The 18,011-nt window shown below is 37.8% G+C and overlaps 2 protein-coding genes across 3 annotated transcripts; both read right to left on the bottom strand.

Moving 5' to 3' along the window:
- Nucleotides 1–52: 52 nt before the first annotated feature.
- Nucleotides 53–8,718, bottom strand: nedd1 (NEDD1 gamma-tubulin ring complex targeting factor). 2 transcript variants are annotated; one of them, XM_026918240.3, is made up of 17 exons: nucleotides 8,531–8,718; nucleotides 7,592–7,734; nucleotides 6,451–6,545; nucleotides 6,238–6,354; nucleotides 5,677–5,817; nucleotides 4,857–5,086; nucleotides 4,539–4,740; nucleotides 4,182–4,350; nucleotides 3,584–3,703; nucleotides 3,304–3,351; nucleotides 3,066–3,170; nucleotides 2,840–2,884; nucleotides 2,516–2,682; nucleotides 2,167–2,344; nucleotides 1,973–2,084; nucleotides 868–934; nucleotides 53–761 (listed from the first exon to the last, which is right to left on the bottom strand). In XM_026918240.3, the coding sequence occupies exons 2-17, from the start codon at nucleotides 7,725–7,727 to the stop codon at nucleotides 657–659; spliced, it is 2,037 nt and encodes a 678-aa protein (XP_026774041.3). In that variant the 5' UTR covers nucleotides 7,728–7,734; nucleotides 8,531–8,718; the 3' UTR covers nucleotides 53–656. The 2 variants fall into 2 exon arrangements, with proteins under 2 accessions (XP_026774041.3, XP_026774043.3); XM_026918242.3 differs by having other exon boundaries at nucleotides 1,973–2,081; nucleotides 8,531–8,717.
- Nucleotides 8,719–9,405: 687 nt separating this feature from the next.
- Nucleotides 9,406–17,214, bottom strand: sh3gl3b (SH3-domain GRB2-like 3b). Its single transcript, XM_026918488.3, has 10 exons — nucleotides 16,848–17,214; nucleotides 14,945–15,013; nucleotides 14,784–14,856; nucleotides 14,538–14,681; nucleotides 13,735–13,868; nucleotides 13,360–13,518; nucleotides 13,151–13,254; nucleotides 12,953–13,059; nucleotides 12,808–12,840; nucleotides 9,406–10,562 (listed from the first exon to the last, which is right to left on the bottom strand). Exons 1-10 carry the CDS (start codon nucleotides 16,890–16,892, stop codon nucleotides 10,354–10,356), a joined length of 1,077 nt encoding a protein of 358 aa, XP_026774289.3. The 5' UTR covers nucleotides 16,893–17,214; the 3' UTR covers nucleotides 9,406–10,353.
- Nucleotides 17,215–18,011: the final 797 nt, after the last annotated feature.

Below are 18,011 nucleotides of genomic sequence, written 5' to 3'. Positions count from 1 at the left end.
TGTGATTTTAGTAATCCATCAATTATTATTAGTACCCAATCAACATCCTGTGGTGGTTCAATGCAATAATTTATTCAAGATACAAATGGTTTTATGACTACTACAAAAGTTCATTGTAGGCACTGTAAACAAATCAGTCTTTTGATTGATCTTGTTTTTTCTCATATACTGCCATAATGACAGCACACTTGGTGTTTATAGGACTGTGTCAGTACTGATGATGTCCCCAATATGTATCTATCTAATTTAGTATAAAGTCATTAATATTAGCTATAAGTTTATCATACAACCTTGTTACCTACTACAAACATGTAAGCCCTCTTACATGGCAATATTTTATTGCAAATTATCTGTTGTAAAATATGCACAAAAATGCAAAAATGGAGAGAGAAAAGCGTAATAATAATCTCCCTTATTTTAAGGCACATACATGGTGAAGCCTTAAAAATGAGTGCTGGTGATAAATACAAAACAGGCTGTGTGTGCTGGTCCTCAGGGCATGAGTGCACACTTCCGTCATCAGTGGGAAAGAGGAACAATCTCTGTGTCCTTCCTCACCTAGGCCAGTGCTGTAGTGCTACCACTTGTCTTAGGCCTAAACCTGTACTGAGCACAAGGGATTTACTCCACATGTCAAACAGGTAGCCACATGCTTCTTAGTAATTGGCTCGGAGTCGTTTGTTTTCCTCCTTCAGCTTCTCAATCTCCTCCACAAGACTCTCATTCACAGAGTACCTCTCAATGAGCCCATGGATTTCATTCTGAAAGAGCAGGAAACGCCATATTAACAATGTTGCATGACAAAGTTACAGTCCACTTGTCGAAAAAGGATGATCAAAACAATTGTGGGTTGCAGGTAATACCTACCAGCTGAATGTAGAACTGCCGCACCATTTCTACTTGAAGATTGATGATATCTCTATGGCACGTGTCTCTGAAAGAGATTACAAAAGCTACTTAAAGCAAGATCTGAGAAAGGTAAAGCAGGTGTGGACAAATAAATTGGTAAGCTATTCCACCAGCCAAGTAAAAGCTCCCATGTGCTGTCCAGTCTCATGTTATGGTTGCCCGGACACCAAAATTTCTAGGCTAACAATCAGGAATGGCAAGCTAGTTTGCACATTAAGTCCATTAATACAGACTAAGGGACACATGTATATGATTATTATACTCTTTTCAGATATGAGATATAGTGTTCTGTCCTTCCACTAGCTAGCATCGTTATTTTCTGCTAATGTTTAACTGTGTGCATTTAACTGCCTGCATCCACAGCTTTGCACGGCATCATATTTCCATTTCCACGTACTAGCATGTTCTTAATTCTGAGAAAATCCTCTGTCATCCATGCAAACTAATGAATCCACCTAGTAAAAATCATTCTTCAGTCAACCAGATCACACTGGCTGATGTTTGTGGTGCAGCAGGCTTCAGGATTCGGAAGCACGAGCTATAGTTACAGCATCAAGGTGTGTAGCACCACTGTGAAGTGCATTAAGATTATACATGCCAAATTAAAACTTTTCTTTTACAATAGGAAATAGGGTTTATATACAAGAAAATTTGCTCACCTCAGGTGCCCAGGCTACTGATTTGTAAAATGTATTTAACAGTTTAAAGTACTCCTGAATGTGTAATTTTAAGCCATTAGAAATCTAAAAATCTGTTGAGCAACAACTATACCCCCTGTACCCTGGATACATTATCTTATTCACTATGCTGTACTAAACTATTACAAAAAGCAAAGATGCCACAGCTGGGAAATACAGCCCTATAGGTATGAACTGACATAGCATGTGAAGAGGAGTGGGATCAGAATGCTAAAGGACTTGTGTTATCATCTTGTGTTTACTAAGTTACTGCTGTAAAACTACTGAATTGTACTGCAGTGTTAAGAATTTAACTTCTAGTAAACTAATTTTCATTAGACAGATAGATACAAGTGTATGTGTGCAAGTATTTCAAAATAATGCACCTGAAATCTTCTAGAGCTTCATGGATCATGTTGCGCACAAAATTCATCTGGACAGAGGTGAGTGGTGCTCCACTACTGACAGCGCCAGATGCGCCTGCTGCTGCACCTGCTGCTGAAGTTAGAAACACAACTTCTTGTGACCATGTGATCATGTACACATTTGATCAGATACATCCGATGTTCTGTTCACGTACCTGATTCGGCTGCGGGTTGACTGCTACTCACTGGCGAATCGTAGGTGAGCTGGGTTGGAACTTCTCTCCTCTGAGTGGGCTCAGGAGTGTTGAATGAAGGCACTGATTGAATGTGTGTACACTGAGAAGCAGGGGGTGTAGTCATAGTATTCTGCCTCGGATAATTAGTCTTCTCCACCTGTCCATCATGCCAAAATGTCAATATCAGAAGTATACTAAAAGTATATTACAAGTATACTATATACTTATACCATTATAGTAGAAGCACATCAAAGCTAGAAAAGACATTACTATACAAGTGTTAGGCTTGTTTCTTAAATACATAACAAAACAAATGGCAGTGACCAACCATGTTGTTCTGCGTGTCTGTGTGTGTAGGTGATGTGATCACTGGTTCCTCCTCTTTGATTGCAGGTGGTGTGTGGACAGCAGACAGAGGACTGTAGCAGCGAGCACCAGGTGTACCCAGCGGATTCTTACGCTGGGCTGAACCGTGCTGAGGTAAGAAATCTAAATCTTTAATACACACACACAAAAAAAACAAACAAACAAAAAAAACAAATAATATATAAATATATGCATAAATGGTAGTTTAAACAGATAAAGGTAATAACATTTTATCACAAACTTCAGTCATCAGATGTCATTACTGATGCAGGTAATGAAATCTCACCTTTCTTTCCACTTGAGGCATCACTGAATCTGTGACCTTTGTAATCTAGAATTAATGAGATGTAAAAAAAAAAAAAAAAAAAAAAAAGCTTAAAAATAGCACAGAATTACAGTTACGCTGAAATATCCATGTGTATTTGAGAAAGTTAGCAAAAATACAAAATATATTTGTATATATTCTGAATGTTGAGTACAGCCAGCAAATCAATGAAGGAGAATTCTCTCACCATCTCGGACAGGAGAGAAAATGTCCAGGCTGTTGCGACCCACCCTAAACTTATCAGAACTGTGTTGACCCTCAGCTTCTCTGAGGAACACATCAGCACTGCCTCCTAGTGGTAACAAAAAACAACAATATCTCTGTCACATAAAAAGCAATGGCAATACTCATTAACTGCAATTTTTGACCACTATAATGGCATAAGTACTTCCCTCTGTCTACATAATGACTGACAAAGTACACACCATTTCTTGAAGTTGGAGTATCACCAATGAAACCATGTGTTTTAAACCCTGAATGGAGAGGAATTAAATACAGGGAAGAAAAAGGGAGGGGAAAAAACAGTGCAGTTAGTCACTGACAGAAACAAATGCAAATGATGCAAATGCAAAAAAAACTAAACAAAAAACAAACAAACAAAAAAACTCTATTAGTCCAAAACTGATTGAATAATAGTACATACATAACTTCCACATTGCAAGGTCAAACCACAGCATCTGTTTAGGAAACAAAGTTAGCACATACCATCAGTTACAGGTGAGAAAATGTCTAGGCTTAGGCTGTTTCGGCCCACGCTGTTGAACTTATCCAGACTCTGCTGGCCTTCAGCCTCTCTGGATGGCACCTCAGAACCTCCTCCACTCCCTAAACAGACCGCAGCACAGAGGGAATTGTCAGAACACTGGTGCAATTTAAAATTTGAGTGCATTCACTATGAATTAGCCCACAACGTTATGTTGCCACAGATATATGGAATATGGGTAGATTTGAGGTACTGAAAATCTTAATATCCATGGATATAATATACAATATGGATACATTATTAAAAAATCATTACAAATTCTGCCTCATCATCTGGAGAAAATAAAATTCAGCTATCATCAGATAAAAAGCTGACTAGGCTCAAAACCAGTCCACACAAGTAATGAAATATCTCCACTGAAGGGAACTGGACTTTGGGGAGCTCTAAGTATAATTCTGTCTCATCATCTGGAGAAAATAAAATCCAGCTATCATCAGATAGAAAGCTGACTAGGCTCAAAACCAGTCCACACAAGTAATGAAATATCTCCACTGAAGGGAATTGGATTTTGGGGAGCTCTAGGTATAAAGAAACACTCACCGAGGCTGTGAGCCTGTCCGTCTCCTCTGCTTACTGGCTGTTGTTCGGGGACAGCGGGAACTGAGGAGGTTGGAGTAGGAGGACCGCTCTGCTGATTCTGTCCCAGCTTTACAGAGATTCTCTTGGTAGACTGTGAAGAAGAAGTCTTGCCAGAGACTGTTTTACTAGTCTGAGGAAAAAGGTTTATTTACAGCACATTATAGTGACATTAATAATGCATCAGATGTAATTACTGTACAAAACAATATGTGGGTTTGAGGTAGACTTTAGGCTTACGTTGATCAATTTTTATTAATAATGTGCAATTAACTTCAAATACATACACACAGTTTGTAGACAGCACACTGCAAATCATACCTTTAGCCTGGTGTTGGAGTGCTGGAAGCGGATACACGTGACTGAGGTCTTGTGAGCAGTGGTGGTTTTGACAGGAGCACTTAGATTACGCAGGTCATACATGTAGATCCGTCCCTGGGTGGAGCCCACTACAAGTCCTGCTCCATCCGGAGTGAAGTCTACAGCCGTGAGTGGGGACTCAACCTGCTTACTACGAAAAATACTGCACAAACACACACAAACAAAACATGATCTCATCCAGTAATAATATAAAACATACCATATCTTGCTTTAAACTAGTCATTATCTAAACACACCCTACACACAGATGTGTCTTACACTTTGCTGGAAGTGTCATAGCAGACAATCTTCTTATCCAACCCCACCGTAATAAAGAGCAGGTCATTGGCTGGAGAAAAGGCCAGGCCTGAGGCAGGAGCTTTGTGTGCTCCTTCAAACGTGTGTAGTTCCTTCTGTGTGTTTACGTCCCACAGTACCACGGAGCCACTGTCTGACACACTCCCCAAGAGAGACCGCTTTATCAGTGAGTACTTCAAGTCATGGATAGGCTAGAAAGTAAAAGCACATCATGTTAATCACAATATTTCTGCTCAATATTGACCATCACATTTATGTACCTAATTTCAGATCAGAATAGTTTACTTCATTTTATTATTTTAAAATGAAATAATTTTTCACATGGTACAAATCTATATTTGTTCAGAAGTATAAATCATTGAATCAAAGTAAGACTACTCCTTAATCACATCAACCCAAAGTATGGTTTTCTATGTATGACCACAATTACATTTAAATAAATAGAGAGAGAGAACAGGCATAAACAGAACTAGAGACTTAAATCATAAGAATTAGGAGTTTATTATATATTTATTATTTATATGCACTGAAATAGAATTAATATTATTCAATTAGCTTACTTTAGTTAAACTCACCAATATCACAATTAGGCCAAAGTCATTAAGAGTAAACACAAAAGTCCAGTCATTAGGAAACAAAAATGTTTAGCAATTAAAATGCAATTATTTGCTTTGTTTCCCATTTATACACACACACATATTACAGTATAACCACATAACAGAATGGGGTGACACATAGCATGGGAATATGGACGGACTTTGCTGAAAAGGGACAGACTCACTTCACTGGGCCCATGGCCAAAGGCTTTGCTGGACAGATTGGTGGTAATGCTGTGGAGGATGATATCCCCACTGGTGGAACCAGATGCTATGTAACTATCGCCACCATTGAAGGATACACAGGTCACTTCCTCCTTATGGTCCTGATGAGAGGGTGAACACATGAAAAACATAGGTGTGATATCAAAGTGTGCACAAATGGGACTTTGTTTTTTTTTTTTTTAAATCCAACTCCCCTGCTCCTGTGGAAAGTTTGACCAATCCTACCACTCCCGTAGTTATTACCTGACCATGTTCTTTAATAAGGAATTTAGTTGTTTCTAATTCCCAAGATATAAATTAGCAATTTAAACCACAGTGAGCCTGACCAGGATAAAGCATTTACTGGTGAATGTATTAATGTAGTAAATGCATCATGCAGTGTTCTGTAACTTTATTCAGATCAATGCACAGATTAAATCAAAAAACATATTTAAACACTGTATCTGTAAAGTATATTTGGTCGATTCAGATAGCCTTGCAGTAGAATATCTACTTTAATACTTCACTAAACAATGAGATACCTTGAGGCTGCGATGTAATCTCTTTGTCTTCAGGTCCCAGATGTTGACCGTATTATCCAGTCCCCCACTGACCAAGAACTGTGATGTTGAATTTAGTGCGACTCGTGTCTGTTTTTTCTGAAAACAAACCCCCAGTGCAGCACAGATGAGAATGCTGATAGATAAAAGTGGTATTGTGAGTGCTTTGTGTCGAAATGCAGTGTGTCTACAGACCCCTTCCGCAAGCTCCATCACTGGCACTGGTGAGGACTTCAGGCTGGTCACTACCAGCTTGTCTCCTATACTGCTGGCACTGACAATGTACTGATCTGACTGTTGTCAAGGTATACAAAGTGGTGTATGTGTTCTACAAATTCCTTCTGGAATCATGGACTATTTTTAAGATGAGATTTTTTTTTTAATTGAAACTGAAAAAATCATATACTTGTAGTGGTCTCCCTCAAGATGCAGGATGCATGCATTCAAATCTAATAATAATAATCACAGAATTACACAAAATATGCCATATGATGTATCCATTAACGGATGTGTAACAACTTTCTTTTTCACTGAATGCTGCTTAAGAAGAGACAGCAATAAGTCTCTACTTACACAGCATTCTCTGAGATTTACTCATTGACATCTAATAAGCCTGATGAAGAATTTTGTCTTTGGTACAAAAAGGCAATAGGTCAGCTTCGGAATCACTCCACTTTTCACATACACTATATGGCCAAAAGTATGTGGATATCTGACCTATCACACCCATATGTTCTTTCTGAACATCAGTGTAGATTTATTCCCCCTTCGCTGTTATAATTACCTCCACATGTCCAGTGAGGAGGCCTGGGGTGCAGTTGGTGTTCCAGTTCATCTCAAAAGTGTTCAGTGGGGTTGAGGTCAGGACTCTGTGCAGGACACTCAAGTTCTTTCACTCCAACCTTGGCAAACCATGTCTTTATGGAGCTTGCTTGGTGCAAAGAGGTGCATATATCATCAATAAGCACAACATGATTAGTTTGGCGGTGGACAATGTGGAAGATCATGGGTAATTTCTTGAGCTGAGCCACACAATCTAGTGAAAAGGCTGTGCACCCTTTTCCCAGTAATATATTGGTTCCTGTATTATAAACCCATTCTAACACATTTACATTAGCGTCTTTAACAGTGACTCAAACTTTCACAACTCTATGTAATGTGAACTTCACGATAACAAAAGTGTAAATCACACACTGTTTAGGGAATGTCCCACCACTCAATAGAACTGATTTCACAATTAGATTTAAAATTCTCAAAGTATGACAAGTCCTGTCACCTAGACACACAGCTATGGCATACTGAAAACATGAATAAGATGGCTGAATATGGAGGATACTGCTGCTGCTCCAGCACACCTGTGCTAGAGGATGGCTGGCACTGTGAGGGTTGAACTGCTCCACCACACTCATAGAGGTGGAATCCCAGATCTTCAGACAGTCGCCTGATGACACCAACCGGGTCACCTCCTCCATAGCAACACTTAGGAAAGAAAGAAACAGAAAATACACAACAGCTGTCAGACAGGCTGGTGACACTTGACTCTTGATGTAATTACAGCTTCCGTATGTGCACAATGAATAATTCACAACCTGAGACACCTACACTGGGACTTAACTATAAGTTTGGTAATTTAAGGGAAAAAAAAGTGTACCTAACTAATTTCTCCTCGTTAGATTGGGGAAAATATAAAAATGTTGTTTTCCTATCTGAAATATTCCCAAATACGAGGCACAGTAAACAAATACAAAACAAAAATACAAGAATAAATGCATTTTATGTCAATTTCTCTGGTCTTAAAATTGTAAAGTAATGATATGGAGCCAGAATGTGTTTCTGTATTTTTTTCATTTGGGGATTATAAACTATGTATGATCTCTAAATTTTTATGTGAACAATTACATAACATCAACAAAAAATTACGTTTAACGTACATGAACAAACTGGATTTTGTGAAATGCTGTTAACGTGCAAGTTGGCCGTAATAAACTTGTGTAAATATAAACCAGCTAGCTAGAAAACTTAGCAAGCTAACTAGCTTTGCATTTGGCAGACCTAACTTTCTGAACAAGCAAACAACTAGGCAGACAATTTAACAACGCAGACAACACTACACATTCACGAAGCCTAAATATCTGTATCATACCACAGACGAATTATCCTGAAATGCAAACTTTAAGCTTAGCCAGGTTTGTAGCTTAATTAGCCACCGACAAGGTTATGCTAGCAAACAGTTGTTGACATTTCGCAAGTTTTTCTTCTAGCTTTAGCTACTTACCGTAAGGTTTACACACAAAGCCACTCCTAGGTTAATTCAACAAAGCAGGTTTTGCTGGAGAATACTTTGATATTAGTATCCTCACTTTTTCGCAACACTTATTTGTATATCACAAGAGTTTGAAAAACTGTACACTCGAGCTGGAACCGCCACTACGGCAACACGCGAGAGTCAAAACGTGCAGCCAGTGTTGCAAACGCTTTTCAGGGGAAAGTAGCTAATACATGCTCAGAAAGTGCAAAAGAAAATCCTTAGACGTCGCCAGATGTCGTCATAGACTAACTTGCATATTCATTAAATTTCATTTAAGCCACAGCGCGGTTAAATGCTCGAATCTGACTGGTCAGAAGGTGTGCATTATTTTTGTATAAGAGCAAAGCTTGGCCAGTAGTTCTGGCTGTAACATAAACTATAGGTTAATATTATATTATATTTTAGGAGACGTTTATTTAACATTTATTGAAGGAGTCTCATAAGTCATAAGTGCTTTGTAACAGCCAAAGTTTCCCAGCAGGGAAAGTGTTCAGGAAAGAGAAGTTTACACTGTCCTGTTTCTCAGTAAAAAGACAGGCTGAGTGTTTTGAGAGAGAGAGAGAGAGAGAGAGAGAGAGAGACTAGTGACCGAATGACTGTTTATCACAGCTATAACGTAGGTGAGAACAGGAATAACTTGTCTCTCTCTGATGTTCCACTACATTAAGTTTAACTATAAATATTAAAATGCATGATGTGTCATTCATTAAGAAATTAAACATTGTAATCATTGGCAAATCACTCTGGTATAAGCAGAATAACACACTACAGACACTATATCATGAACGCAAACAAATGTGACCAGTGGTGGTGAGTAGTCAGAAGAGACATAAAGGAAATAGTTACAGATGGAATAACTTGCTTTTATTACTTGGAAATATAGCCAGGAAAACAGTTTAAAGCAAAGAAAAATGAAGCGCTTCAGTAGGACATACAGTGGTGATCAGCAATTGGTTAGTGGTTACATCGGCTTGCACAAGTACAACTCAATCAGGCTTTGAGTCAATCAAACATGCTCTCTCAACTTGCTAAACCAGTAGCTGTGACATGAGCTGGAGACTCATACTGAGTGCAGAGCAGTCACTAACATCTGCTTTAAAAAGTTGCCAGATTTGTTGCTAGACACTTGAAAAAAGTCAATAAAAAGTCTAAAAACTCACCAAATCTAGCAACAAAGTCACAAGGTAGACAGGAATATTTATATTCACCCAACAATGGCGTGATGTGTTACAAACTTTATTTGCCAACATTCATTCAATTGCATTTACTTCATTTACAAAGTATTATTCTCTAAAACAAATACCAAATGCTTGCATTATTAACCACATACTGCAGTTCTCAATATGGCCATAATAAAAAAATAAAGCAGCATCACTTCCCCAAAAGGCTGTAGCAATACTGCTGCCTAATTGCATATATTCTTAGTATGATGTGGCAAAACTATATACAGAAACTACATTCACCTAGTTAGGAACTTAGTAAATTGTGTTAAATATCATGTATAAGGTATATTCATATTGCCCTTACTCTCATACATCCAATCACCTTTTAATAGTTGCATACTAGACATTGCATCATTGGTCTCTTTATTATAAACAATAAAATACAAAGAAGAGATCAAGACAATATATAGATATGCTTGCATAGTGGAAAAAGACCCAAGAGAATGGTTGTGAACTGTGAAGCACATTCTTCAGATAAAAGCGTTGATCAATAAAATGCATAGCTTTGATCAAGCACCAAAAAGATGAAGAGTTCGTGTAATGGCTCAGTGAACTGCGGACCTGCTGTCATTGCGGCAGTGGTACAAGGACTTCAACGTAATTGACAGGAAAAAAGCCAGACTCCCCATTGAGCAGCCCTTCATACCAGTTCTCATCAACCTGGTTAGTAAGAATAATGGTGTCGCCCTTCTTGAAGCCCAACTCACGTTCATTTTCAGGCTTAAAGTTGAAAAGTGCCCGACAGCAAGGCTGGTCCCGTGGAGAATTACAGTTGCCTGTAGGACAAATATTCATATATATATATATATATATATATATATATATATATATATATATATATATATATATATATATACACACACACACACACACACAGTCCCCTCTGAAAGTATTGGAACAGCAAGGCCAATTCTATTGTTTTTGCTATACACTGAAGGCATTTGGGTTTGAGCTCAAAAGATAAATATGAGGCGATAGAGCAGAATTTCATTTGATATTTCCATCTAGATGTATTAAACAACTTAGAACATGGCACCCGATTTTTAGGTGAGCAAAAGTACTGGAACAGATAGTTTTAAAGTAAATTAAACAATGCTTAATAACTGGTTACATATGCATTGCTTGCAATAACTGCATCAAGCTAGCAACCCACTGACATCGCCAAACTGTTGCATTCTTGTGTGATGCTTTTCCAGGCTTGTATCATAGCTTCTTTCAGTTTCAGTTAGTTTTGGGGGTTTCTCCCTTCAGTCTCCTCTTGAAGAGGTGAAATGCAGGCTCAATTGTGTTAAGGCCTGGTCATTGACTTGGCCAGTCTAAAACCTTCCACTTTTTCCACCAATGAAGTCCTTTGTTTTGTTGGCAGTGTGTTTCAGGTCATTGTCTTGCTGCATGATGAAGTTCCTCCCAATTAGATTGGTGTATTTCTCTGTAAATTGGCAGAGAGAATGTTTCTGTAGACTTCATTTTGCTGCTACCATCATGAGTTACATCATCAATAAAAGATTAGTGAGCCTGTACCAGAAGCAGCCGTGCAAGCCCAAGCATGACACTACCTCCACCGTGCTTGACCGATGAGCTCATATGTTTTGGATCAGGAACAGATCCCTTCTTTCTCTACACTTTGTCCTTCACATCACTTTGGTAGAGGTTAATCTTGGTTCCAGAACTTTTGTGGCTCTCTGTATTTTTTTTGCAAATTCCAACCTGGTCTTCTGATTCTTACTGCTGATGAGTGGTTTACATCATGGAGTATGACTTCTATATTTCTGCTCTCAACGTCTTCTTCGAAGAGTGGATTGTACTACCTTCACCCCTGCCCTGTGGAGGTTGTTGGTGATGTCACTGACTGTTGTTTTTAGATTTCATCAATTGTTGTTGTTTCCCTTAGCTGACCTGTTCGATGTCTGGTTGTTAGTACACCAGCAGTTTCTTTCTTTTTCAGGACATTCCAAATTGTTGTATTAGCTATCCCCAATGCTTGGCTCTGATCTATTTTCCCTCTTTTCTCAGCTTCAAAATGGCTTGCTTTTCTCCCATAGACAGCTCTCTGGTCTTCATGTTGGTTTATCCTTTTTTAATAACAAATGCAGTCTTCACAGGCTCAAACCCATATAACTTCAGTGTATAGCAAAAAACAAAAGAATTGGCCTTGCCGTGCAAATACTTTCAGAGGGGACGATATACTCACCACCCACTTGAAAAGGAACACCTGTACACCTGCTCATTTATGCAGTTATCCAATCATTCAATCATGTGGCATCAGCACAATGCATAAAATCATGCAGATACAGGTCAAGAACTTCAGTTAATGTTCACAACAAACATCAGCATGGGGAAAAATCCAATCTCAGTGACTTTAACTGTGGCATGGTTGTTGGTACCACATGGGCTGGTTCGAGTGTTTCAGAAATTGCTGATCTTCTGGAATTTTCACACAAAACCGTCACTACGATTTACACAGAATAATGAGAAAAACAAAAAACATCCAGGGGACTTCAGTTCTGTTGGCAAAAGCACCATGTTGATGAGAGAGGTGAGAGGAGAATGGCCAGACTGGTTTGAGCTCCCAGGAAGGTTATGGTAACTCAAATAAGCAATCTTTATTACTGTGGTGAGCAGAAAAGCATTGCAGAATACACAACACATCAAACCTTGAGGGGGATGGGCTACAAGAGTAGAAGACCACTTCGGGTTCCACTCCTGTCAGCCAAGAACAGGAATCTGAGGCTACAGTGGTAGAATTGGAAAGCTGAAGACAGGAAAAACGTATTGGCCTTTTTCCAATCTTTAGCTGTCCATTTACTGAGATTAAGTCAGTGAGATCACATTTTCCCCATTCAGATGATTGATGTAAACATTATCTGAAGTACTTGACCTGTATCTGCATGATTTTATGCATTGTGCTGCTGCCAAATGATTGGCTGTTGAATGACTGATTGGATAATTGCATGAAGTGCAGGTGTGCAGGTATTCCTATTAAAGAGCGTAGATTTTACTTTTGGATGAAAGCATACTTACTTTTTTCACTCAGCTCTTGAGTTACCTCAGTGTCTGAAAAATGAAAGAGTCAATGTTAAAATCTTACCTTGTATATTCTTATCAGTATAATTAAAGCGACTTTATAATGATTTAGCACTGTGGCAACATTAAAACTATCACTGACCATAAGATGAGCTTGTGGAAAACCCATAAGTGTCCGTGCAGCACATTGTACTTGCGTTAGACTTTGATTTGTACTCCCTCTTTGGTCTGTTGCTGGTATCAGTAATCCTGAATAAAAAGAAGAAGACATCTGCATAAACTACCTACCTAAAATGCTGAAACTAGACAAACGTGTTATGTAAATGACTGTTTGGCTGACTTGTTCTGCAGACTGCTTCTGAGGTTCTCCAGAATGTCACGGGATTGCTGATGGTAGTCTATCGATGCTTCAATGAGGCCTAACAGCTGTCGTACTTGATCCGCCTAAGCCAAATTAATCATCACTAATGCATATTTGACTCCAGTTTTATGCAAAAAATATAGAAAGAAAATTATCTTCAATGCCTTACTCTTTTCCAACTTTCTTACATCATTTTCTAAGAGGTTGAACATGCTCCTTTTTGCCAGCTCTCTGGATTCCTCAAACTTGTCTAATGCCTGTTTAAGTTCTGCCTCTGCAATCCTCCTTTTGGAACTTTTCTTGTAGTCAAAATCTAAACGGCGACCCTCAAGTTTTTTCAGATGGAACTTGCAAACAGAAAGGAAAAAAGTAAATATATACGTTACAAAATCATTTAAGTTAAAACCTAGATAAACCACAGCCTTCTGTGATTACATTCATGTACTAAACAGTTGTTGTGCTTGGCTATTTTTTACTTTTTTTGCTCATAATTACAGGGACTTACAAAAAAGACATTACATTGATTCTATCTTTCTTTAATTACTCATAATGACAAGACTCACTGCAATTTCCTTAAGCTCTTTCTCCTGCAGCATCTGAAGTGGATTGATAAAGCTGCGTTTCACACGCACATCCATGCAGTCTCTTACTTCAGCCATCTGCTTCATGGCCTGTCCCGTGTCCACCAGTGCACTACCTAGTGGGAAACGTCATGATTAAGCTTAGGCCAACAGACCAAACATTGCACTGAGCTGAAATTACAGCAGTACTATTTCTGGATGGTAGAGCTGAGTGACAGACAAAATACTATACTGCAATTATATTGGTACATATTGGAACTGTAATAAGTCTTGCAAATAAACAACACTGATGGTATGGTATTACAACATGTAATAAAGCCTTTGTTGATTGGTTAGTGGGCTCGCTTGCATATTTCACAATTCTGAAGGCCAATATGGCACTAATGATTAACAATAATATCTTCTGCACCACTACACAATGCCCTTTCACATAGTGCATATAGAAGACTATAATACTATACTACATAATACTATTACATTAAAGTTTGGGTTAAAGCTGTGTATGAGAAATCTACTCAAACCTATTATGTGCTACTGGACACTTAAAGGTGTTAGGAAAATGAACAGTGTCAGTATTTACCCACCTTCATTAAACAAACTCGTAAAAAAATCTGTAGCAACTATGCAAATGTTTACCTCTCTGTGAACAATGATAGTACTATGCCAGAATTTTTCATTAGTTTTGCACAGATAAAGTTTAGTCATGGACTAAAACACTTCATTCTGGGTTGACACGAAGATGTCTTTTTTTTTTATAATGAGTTTATTCCCGCTGACAAACCTACCGAATGAAGACTCCAGCCCGAGCTCAGCACCGTAGATTAACATACAGTCCCCTAGTATTCCTTCTGTGTGTGGGTATCCAACCGGCCTTACACCTCCACGGATCCTGGACACTTTACTGAGCATGCTGAGTTTTGCTCTATATGCTAAGAATCAAACACATAAGGCAGGTATTGAATAGTAATGAAAGTTTCATCTATAAACACCTTAAAAGTGAATACATGCTCATAAAATTTCCTAAGGCATACCTGGGTTTGGCTGAAGATACTCTGTTGTTTTTGTAACAAGGTCACCAATCAGCTTGTTGGTGATTTCAGTTTTCTATAATAAAGGTGGGCATAACACGTTTTTATTGAGAGTAAGGCCAAGTTTTTAATCTTGATTTGAATGAAAACAATGTAAGTTATACTTTTTCCATTCTGATGAAATCCTCATCCAGCTTTGTTCCTTCAACACCACTGATCTTTTCCTTGAGCAACTAAATTGATAAAAAGCACAATAAAGGCTGATGGTATGTGGGGTACATAAATCAGCAGTGAAGGCAAAAACAGATAAACAATTGGTTGTGCATGGCCTTGTCATTTCTGCAGTTTATAGTAAGAATAAGGTGATTTATTGTTTAGAAGCATTTTTAGAAAAGAGCAATGAACTTAAACACACCATGCTGCGATATTAAATCCTTTTTCATGGTAAGTGCATTTAGTTCGGATTTCTTGCACCAAGCCATTCCAACCGAACAAGGAGAAAAGAAGAAACCCTAAAAGTGATTAGGAAGTTGAATGTATACCTTTAATAATTCCCTACGATGACCCTTTTATGGGCTGAGTGATATACTTTAGGATAATACTGAGATAAAATATTTATATAATAGTAATATATGCTCCATTTTGTGGCTTTAAGAGTGCTGAAAGAAGACAAAGTTCACATGGTGCAATATGTCCTAAGCTATAAGGAAGTTAAGACTGTTTATCAGCAATAAAACCTCTATCTTTTCTCTAAGGAGGAGACCGCCATGGTTCTGTCTTTATATTTGTGGAGACACCTGGCCCCTTTTTGAGATATTAATTTATTAATATCTGACATAACTTTTCTGTTCTGCTGTTCATTTAGTAAACTTTGTGGATCACCTGATAATATTCCTAGGCAGTGAGAATGAAAAGTGTGAATTATGTGTGAATATGCTAATTGCAGAATGTTTTTTAACACTAAGGAAAATTCCAAACAACAAATTATTTTAAAAATAATACAAACTGTAAAAACAAATGATCTGAGCAAGGCACATTTTTACCTTCCCTGCTCACTGAAGAATGTTCAGTATTGCATTATAATAAAAGTAGGTTTTTCCCAAAAATTAGAACGAATCTAATGTTTATAGATAGATAGATAGATAGATAGATAGATAGATAGATAGATAGAAACTTTGTTGATCCTGAGGGAAATTGCAATACACTGCATACACACTGTCTGCATTTGGTTTCCTGTCAGCAAAGTCACTGCAACCTCTAAATATTTCTCATTCAGCACTGCAGTAATTCATTCAGTTCTTTTTTTGAGTAAACAGATTGAGTGAGGTGTGAGCACTGGCTTGCTTACTTTACGATTCACTTCACTGATTCAGTTTCTTCGAACAAATCTGTGCAACTCAATTGAATCATATATGTTTTGATTCATTTGATTCACCACCCAGTTCGCCAGTAGGCTGCCTAGTCGATACCTGAACACATTCATGTCCTGATACTCTCACTTTTCTGTATAGCAAATGTTTTTTGATATCTAATAATCTAAAAAATAATGTTGTGTGATTATAATATTTGAAACAAACCTATATTTAAAATCCACAATTCAGTTTCATTTTATTGTTAAGAGCTATTAGCGTACACACTTTATTACCGCATATTATTTAAAAGTAGTAGTAAAAAGAGATAATTAAATAAAACAAAAAACAAAGTAAAACTCTTGATTAGTTTGCATTTGCAATTCGACTCACTTAAAAGAATCGTTCAAAAGAACCGATTCATATGCGTATCGCCGTCAACTTGCACGAGCTGCTATTCACTTCTGATCCCAATTCCAAATATATAAGCTAATAAAAGCTTTGTATAAAGTTAGTATATCTTGCTGTATTAGCCTGGGTTTTAGATACTTTCTGTTATACTATGGGGTTAACGGTAGACCCAGCATGGAGGAGACGACTTGAATGTATACACATATTTCAGAAAGAATAAAGCCAGTAAATTCTTTGTTATTTTTTAAAAAACTTATTAATAACACAGTTAAACAGGCACGTGACTGGACGCTTTTCCTCTCAGTACCTGGCTTGCCTTGTGAAACTGTTTCTTCAGTCCCGCCACGGACATCTTTCATGCTTTTCACCTTCGTCCTTTTTCTAATTCAAGTAAAGCTGAGACGATCAAGAAATACTGACATAAACAAGTAAAAAATCCACGAAACAAAAGGTCCAAAAAAGTCGAACAAGAAGCGAAATCAAATAGGCTCCAGCACGCAGTGGCTACTTTAAGAACACAGTAAGGTCAGAGTCCATAGTCACACCCATATGACGTTTCTTACAACTGAAACAGTCCATCTATACTCTAATCCTTACAGGCTTTTCAAAACAAATTAGCAAATAAACAAACTAGCACAATAATATGAAGCGTGCAGAGGATGCGCAGAGAGCTGGAACCAGTTTCTCAGGTGACGTTACACGGCACGTGGGCTAAGCGTAAAGACGTCGCTTACAGTATACACAATCTCACACAGCAACCTGTCCACTTTATAGAGCACTGGTCATAGTCCACGGCACTGGACCACGTAACGTGCTTTGCTGCTCTGCAGGGTGGAATGTGATAAAATATTAGACATGGTCGTACATATTGTGTTTCTGTGCAGTGTGTCCAGTTTATTAGAAATGGCATGTTGAAAGGGAAGCAAGAGCACACTAAGCGGTGGAACCACAAAGTTGCATTTGTTCCTTTGGTGAAAAATTAATAGCGACATAATAACATGAGTGTATTAGTGCAGTTAGTGCTATTCTTCGTAACACTCAAGGGATTTGAATCAAAACATCTACAAAGCTGCAATTTTCAATAATTTACACCAGCACGAGCTCATTATGATTCATTCAGTCTGCAAGAATTGCATAGATGTGATTTGAGGAGCTGATTGCTTTATGCAGTTCAAACTATTCTTCATCTTGAGAAAGACCTTAAAACATTGATCATGATCCTCTAGAGATTTTGATATGCATATCTTTTTACTGTTGGTTTTATTACTTTTACTTCTTTATTGTACTATTTACCACTTATTCTTATATGCTACTTATATATTTACAGCTCTTTGTGCAATGTTTCTGACTACAGCAATGCAATATCTGTTACAGGATCAATAGCTTGTCTGTCTATCTGTCTATTAACCTCTCTGCATTGAAAATAAATAAATAAACTCAGCATAATAACCAATCACAAAATGCTAGTTTA

The sequence above is a fragment of the Pangasianodon hypophthalmus genome, chromosome 7 (assembly GCF_027358585.1).
Source record: "Pangasianodon hypophthalmus isolate fPanHyp1 chromosome 7, fPanHyp1.pri, whole genome shotgun sequence".
NCBI lineage: Eukaryota > Metazoa > Chordata > Actinopteri > Siluriformes > Pangasiidae > Pangasianodon > Pangasianodon hypophthalmus.
The sequence above is the reverse complement of the archived record's forward strand: the minus strand, read 5'-3'. Positions and strand labels throughout refer to the sequence as shown.